The sequence below is a fragment of the Poecilia latipinna genome, unplaced genomic scaffold (genome assembly GCF_001443285.1).
Source record: "Poecilia latipinna isolate Pla-1442-1.1 unplaced genomic scaffold, P_latipinna-1.0 Scaffold73, whole genome shotgun sequence".
Classification (NCBI taxonomy): domain Eukaryota; kingdom Metazoa; phylum Chordata; class Actinopteri; order Cyprinodontiformes; family Poeciliidae; genus Poecilia; species Poecilia latipinna.
Genome location: NW_015112689.1, coordinates 348,715 through 355,463, shown reverse-complemented (window position 1 = coordinate 355,463; position 6,749 = coordinate 348,715). Strand labels below are relative to the sequence as shown.

Below are 6,749 nucleotides of genomic sequence, written 5' to 3'. Positions count from 1 at the left end.
AATGATTTCCTGCCATCAACAGGCTTTTAGGAAAACGAGCTGTTGTAAGGAACGCTCGAGGTTTTATCTCAGAAATAACAAAAAGAGAGAGAGAGAAAAAAAATCCGTAACAATGAAAAATAATGGAAAAGCTCCATTAACACAAAAAAAAGTCAAACCAATATCACTTTTTACTCGTTTCTAATCTGAGCTCAGATTAGATGGGACTAAAGAAAAAAATGATTACGTAATTTTATTTTATTTTTTTTGATGAAAGGATCTTACTGTTAACAGTCTGTGGAACGGCTACAAAGCTGAGGTAGAAAGCAGGAGGCAGAACCTTTAGTTCAGAATAAAACCTTATTAATTACTACCAATCACTACTTTTCCAAAAAGCTCGGCTGTTGATGAAAGTAAATGTTTACTGACAGACGGCTCCGTGTGACATTTACCTGAGAACTAGCAGACGTTTATTTCTTTTTTTTCCTCTATGTCTGTGAATCCGAATCAAAATAAAGATGAGCTAATGTTAAAAGTGATATTAGAAATTTGTTTTAAACATATTATACATTACAGTCTAAAGGTTTTCTTGTGTAAATACTGCCATACTGAGGTATCTATACCGACAGACCAGCTCGTGCCTACAATTAAGAACAAAAAAAAAAAAGAAGAAGAAGCAGCAGCACACATTGTGAAAGCCAATGTCATGCCGTAAATACTGGAGCGTGGTTTTAGGTTTGGACTGGGCCGGTTGTCGTCGCGCTCGTGTCCGTGGAGACCTGCGGTCCCATCAGCTATCAGTAACGGAGCTGACAGCGAGGCATCCAGAGCAGCTGCTTCTCAGCTGACACCGTGTTGGGGAGGGAGAAGGGGTAACTTGTTCTATTGCACATACACTTCTGACTTTTCTTCATTTCTTGGCTCCCAATAAAAGAAAAAAATAATAATTTTTTTTAAAATCACAGTTATGAACAGGTAGCAAGGAGCAATTGTTTTTGTTTAAATAAAAAAAAGAAAAGCTTTTAAAAAAAAAAAATCGCTCGACAAAACTGCAGCCAAAACTAGAATATAATAATAATAATAATAATGTTAATAATAATAATATTAATTACCAACAATATTCACAAAAACAACAAGAACCACATAGAACTACAGAGAAAAGATGGAGTGGGGGGGAGGGGCAAAAAAAGTTGACCTGCTTTTATACACGTCCATAAAAAACACCAACAGTGTAAAATTGATTGTCATTTTCAAATAAAACTGTCATAACATCCAAGGCATAAAACAGTGAGAAACAGAGCAGGTTTTAAAAAAAAAAAAAAAGAAGAAAGTTTGAAGACGGAGGGGGTCAGGGGGGGGATTGACAGAACCGAAAACAGACAGAACCCATTTCATGCTTCTAAAAACACTTTTGGCAGCCGTTAGTGCAGAGGAGCGGCGACAACAACAGTCTGAACATGCCATCCGTCCGTCTGTCCGAGGAAGCAGCCTTTCTTTCCCACCTCATCCCCGACTATCGGATATTGGTCGATTGAGGTCCGAAGAGGAGCCGGAGGTGAAAGGAAAACAGAAGACGGAAGGGTCCAACGCGCCTGTCGGAGCAAAGTCGGAGCGGGACTCAAAGTGCGGAGGAAGGGGGCGACGGCGGCGGCTGGGAATCCAACAGGACGACGCATGGCTTTGATTTCACCGAGCCCTGTGAGCAAGAGAGGTAACAACTCTTGGAAAAGCTGAGTAAAGGGGAGCTTTGGGAAGAACCCAACGAATCCGGACGCTCGCTAAAGTTTGAGCGGTGATCGTCACCGACGTCGCCAAGCAACGGCGGTCTGTAAAAAAAAAAAAAGGAGGGGAAACCCGCTCCTGGTGCAGAGGGTCTCTGCCTCCGCCCTAATTCTGCCAGTCGTCGTCGTCGTCGCTGTCCTCGCCGCCGGAGGAGTCGTCGTTGGCGCTGTCGCCGACCGCCTGCCGCGTTCCGTTCTGCTGCCGCGCGGCCATGGCGGCGGCCTCGGCTGCCGCCCTTGCCGCGGCGCGCTCCTCCGCCTCCTTCTGTCGCAGCGCCGCCGCCTTCTTCTCCTGCTCCGCGTGGCTCTTCATGTGGGCGCTGCGGCTCTTCACCTTGTAGAAAATCCTGGGAACAGAGCGATCGGCTGAGTTACCATGTGGCGCAGTTGAGTTTCTAAGGGGACTGGTGACATCACAGTCGGCAAAAAGAACGACCACGTCGTCACGTTTTAAGCGGGAAAAAGAATATGCCTACGTTGGCAGATAGAGAGGCTTGGAAAATTACGATCTTACCATAGTTTGTCGTTCTCCGACCAGAGTTCAATATCATTTATTGGGATTACATGTAATAGACATATGATGAGAAATTACAACTGGAAGGAAAATGATGTGTTGTTTTCTCATTTTTAACAGAATATCTGAAAAGTGTGGCATGTATCTGATGTCGGTTCCCTGATTCAATTATTCTGACGATTAAATGGAAAAAAATAAAACATTTAAAAAACAAAATTGATCTGTCGACTATTTCTTGGAGGCAGATTACAAGTTGCATCAAAGAAAGTGCTAAAAAGGAGTTGTTTAATTATTTATTTATTTATTTTTTACAGAATTAGTACTATCAAAATCCTTTTGTTCTTCTGACTAGTCTTCTATAAAAGGTGAGGTTTGTGGGGTGTTGTGTGGCGCAGTGGACCTGTAATCTCCTACGTTTCCTCATTTCGAAGACATTTGGTTGCACTGAATTTAATTTAGAGGCATAAGAGTAAGAGGGGAATACAAATACATTTTTAGGGGAAAAAAAACGCTTTAAAACCATTTATAATTCCTCATAATTGCACAATTATGAACTAATTTGTGTGGGTCTATAAAACCTAATTTAAATAAAATACATTAAATATTTTGAACAGACTCAGTCTTAGAAATTAAATAGAGCAAAAAAAAAAGAAAAAAAAAGAAAAAAGAAAATAATTATTTAAATTTAATGAACGTGGGTAAAGCCAGAAATTTCAAAGGAGTGGGATTTTATTTTTTACATTTTCTCAGAGATGCATGAATGTTCCGTGAATAAAAAGTTGAAACCACAAACATGCATTGAAACTGCTAAAAACATTTGAAGCTACAGAAAAATCCTTGGCGTTTCTGTTTAAATGCAGTCCGCCTCGCGGAAGGAACTGCGCAGGTCGGTTCCATCAGAACCAATGTCGGGTGTAAAGCGACGAGTATTCACACCCTTTGAATAAAAACCATCGCCTCTAATGCGGACGCTCTCAGAGCGCTTTAAAGAGCGAATGCAGCTCTCGCAGAGGCAGAGCTGCATTCGCTGAGAGGCGAGATGTGCCTTATCTGCTCTGCTCTTCAGTTGCTAGGACACGGCTGGCAATAACAGAACCGGTGTTGCCAGAGGACAAGCTGTTATTCAACCAAAGCATGACAGGAAGGGTAATTCTTTCAAACACAGACCATGAAACGCTTGCCTCTGTTTACCGATTCAGATTCCGAGAGGGCAGTCGAAGCAGCAGCGTTTCCTGCTCTGAATCGGTAAGCAGTCCGCTGTGGGAGCGGCGGCTCCGATCGCTCACCTGCCGCACTTCTTGCAGGGGAACTCGCCCTCCTGCCCCGCAGAGGCCTTGTTGCCCGACGGGGGGCTCGGCCGGCGCGCGTTGCCGCCGTCAAAGCGCGGTTTGGTCTGGGTCGGCTGGGCGTGGTGGATGACCCTGGACACCGGCTGCTCCCTTCCCACCTCCTCCTTCATGATGAGGACTGTCGCAAGCTAAAAGAAAAAAAAAAGTTTTAGTCCAAAAGGAAAAAACTGAAGGAGGAAGAAAAGAATAAAGAAAAAAATGAAGGAAAGAAAGAAGTAAGCAAGGAAGGCATGAGGGAAGGAAGAAAGGATAAAAGGGACAACGTTAGTGAGGAAGGAAAACATAAAGGAAACAAGGAAGGAAAGAAAGAAAGGACAAAGAAAAGGAAGGAAAAAAGCAAGGAGTAAAGGAAAGAAGAAAAGAAGGAAGGAAAGGAGAAAGAAAGTGACAGAAAGGAGAAAAAAGAAAGAAAGACAAAAGAAAGAAGTAAAGGTAAAGAAAGATGGAAGAAGGGAAAGGAAAAGAAATGAGGAAGGAAAGAAGGAAGAAAAAAAGAGAGAAGGAAACTAGGATAGATGGACGATCATACGGATGGTTGGATGGATGCAGCATTTACAAGCCAAGAAGAAGAATAAAGTCTGAAGACTATTCCCAACTCCTCAACTTATCCAGACCTGTGAAAAATGATCTCATGCTTTTACCAAGCTGCGTGTGGCCATGTGTCCGATCACATAACCATCGAGGCGGAACTCGTCTCCACACAACATCAACCGGACAAGTGCAAAAGTTTCCTGCCGAGTCATTGTTTCCCTTCCCAGCACAGACAGGAGACAAGTTATTTCTAGAAAACCCCAGCGGGGGGCAGCACATCCAACGCCTCGCCACCAGCTCCGAGTGCAGCATGAAAACTGTGTGTGATGAAATCACGTTTTTTTTTTTTTTTTTTCCAGCCAGGAACGCACGGAGCAGATTGTTGAAATCCAGTAAATCACGAGGAGCTTCGGCCTGCTTACGGATTCAGTTCCAAACACGTTTGCGTTTATTCACAGTGTGATCTAAATGTGTCTGTGTTCAGATTTCCTTTGAGGAATTTTTTTTAAACACACAACTTTAACGGATTTAAAGAAGAATAAGGAAGAAATGCAAAGGAAGAACTTCAAAGGTACAAAATGCAGCATGTAACAATAAGACCATAGTGATCAAAGCCTTCACGACGGGTCGGTCACTTCACACTTACATTCTCAGTGGACGGCAGCGTGTGCGCCACCCTGGTGGGACACACATCCTGTTTCCTGTCAGCTGAACCATCCCACTTCCTGCTGTCCTCCTCCTGCTGCTGCTGCGGCTCCAGTCTCTGAGCGGCCTGCGAGAAAAACAGCGAGTAAGACGCAGCCCTCTGGCAGGACACAGCCGTCTTCCTGAGATGTCCGCGACGTTGTTGAAGCGAGGTGGACGATCAGGGGGGATGAAGATCGGGGGAACACTGGAGATGCTCGCGTGACCGACCTTGTGGTCCTGCTCCTCCTCTGCCGTCCTGCTCTCCGGAGGCTCGTTCTCGCCGTAAATCAGCGCTCCGTTGCGGCCGACCTTCACGTGTTTCTTGTACGTGTAGTAGAACTCCACGCACTGCGCCACGGTCTTGGTCGTCACCTGCACGGACCGTAAGCACAGCTTCACAATCTTTGCATATTTCCATCATAACAAAAGACGAATGCTTCTCCAAACACTCGTTCTTTGCTGTTATGAACGGCAAAGTAATTGTTTTAGTTGGGTTTTGGCGAAAGATTTCAGCTTCTAGATTTGCCACTTTCTACACCAAGTTTTTTTTTTTTTTTAGTTGTGAAATACTTCGTACGAGGATGACAACCTCAAACAGAAAAATCTAGTCTTTAATGTGAATACATTTATTCACCGGGGAAAATCATATTAAGCAATAAAATGACCACAATTTCTATGAAATAAGTGCAGCTTATCAAGCCATAAGTTCTACTTTTATGGTTTGATAAGGAAATACTATTATCTTGCCAGTGTGAACAGGAAACAGGATGGTAAAGGAGGGAAAACCTCACCAAACTGTGTCTCCTCCTCTGCCTCCCCGCCCAAACTAAAAGGAAAAAAGGAAAAACTTTTTCTGTTCCACTAATGCAAATACAGGCATGTGGAGTTCGATCGCCACTGCTGGCACCAGAACCAGAACTGTGTTTATTAGTCAGAGGAAAACAAAATTAAGCTTAGCAAAAACACTATCTGGATTGTAAAATGATGAACATTCCAAAGTAAAGGACGATCTGTGATGCTGTGGGCCAGTTCATCTCCCAGAAGCCAAAAAACATCGCTGAAATACGACGACGTTTTAAATTAAAAAAAAAACCGGCAGCCTCTGCCTGAAAACAGAAGCTGGGTCATAATTGTGTTACTGAGAAGAATAACGAGTTGAAATCAAAAGATCAAAACAACAGAGAAACGTTTCAAAAGACACTAGTAAACCTTCATCCAGGCTTCTGTAGGGGCCTTAAAGAAAACTCCACTCAATGTGGAGTCAGCAAAATAGAACCAAGTCATTTAAGTTTGCACATGACTTCTTACAGTTTCTTGTAGCACTTGACATGAAATTGTGATTTAAAAAAAAAAAAAGTGGAGCAAAGACTGAGTGTGCAAACCACATAGCCATCGACAATGTGACACTCTAAATAGGCCTAACTTTGACCTCAAATTCTGCTGCACCGTTGTGGAAAAGCAAAGCAAAAAAAAAAGAAGAAAAAACCTTGCCTGACAATGACAGAGCAACAATCGAAACAGAAACGGAAACGCTGTTCCACAGCAACTGTATTTCCCTTTCCTCCGCCCACGCAGCGGGCAGAGGACACAGTATATCATGTGTTCCTGTTCCGCTCGGAACAGGAACACATGATAACGGCGGCCTTTTGTTGCCACGGGGAGAATCAAAAGTTTCCTTTCCTTCAGACTGAAAGCACGCGTACCTGCTTTTGCACCATGAAGAAGTCCTTCTTACACGTGGCCATGCCTTTGTTGAACAGACGCCTCTCAGCTGCCGTCCAGCTGTCTGATCCTGCAGGAAGGAGGAAGGGAAGAAGATAAATATATATAAAAACATGTTCACTCATCTAAAGTTGCTCAGTAAGAATGAGTGCAAGGAGACAGTAACAAGTGGAGTCCCATCCCCCC

General features: G+C 43.5%; 1 protein-coding gene across 3 annotated transcripts in view; it reads right to left on the bottom strand.

The window, feature by feature from the left end:
* Positions 1-248: 248 nt before the first annotated feature.
* Positions 249-6,749, bottom strand: part of mideasb (mitotic deacetylase associated SANT domain protein b) — a 33,933-nt gene continuing 27,432 nt past the window's right edge. For all 3 annotated transcript variants that reach the window (XM_015016498.1, XM_015016492.1, XM_015016484.1), the window contains exons 9-13: positions 6,545-6,633; positions 5,070-5,213; positions 4,801-4,926; positions 3,561-3,751; positions 249-2,107 (exon numbers count right to left, since the gene is read on the bottom strand). In XM_015016498.1, coding sequence (XP_014871984.1) covers positions 1,867-2,107; positions 3,561-3,751; positions 4,801-4,926; positions 5,070-5,213; positions 6,545-6,633 — 791 coding nt within the window. In that variant the 3' untranslated portion in view covers positions 249-1,866. The remainder of the gene's footprint in view (positions 2,108-3,560; positions 3,752-4,800; positions 4,927-5,069; positions 5,214-6,544; positions 6,634-6,749) is intronic.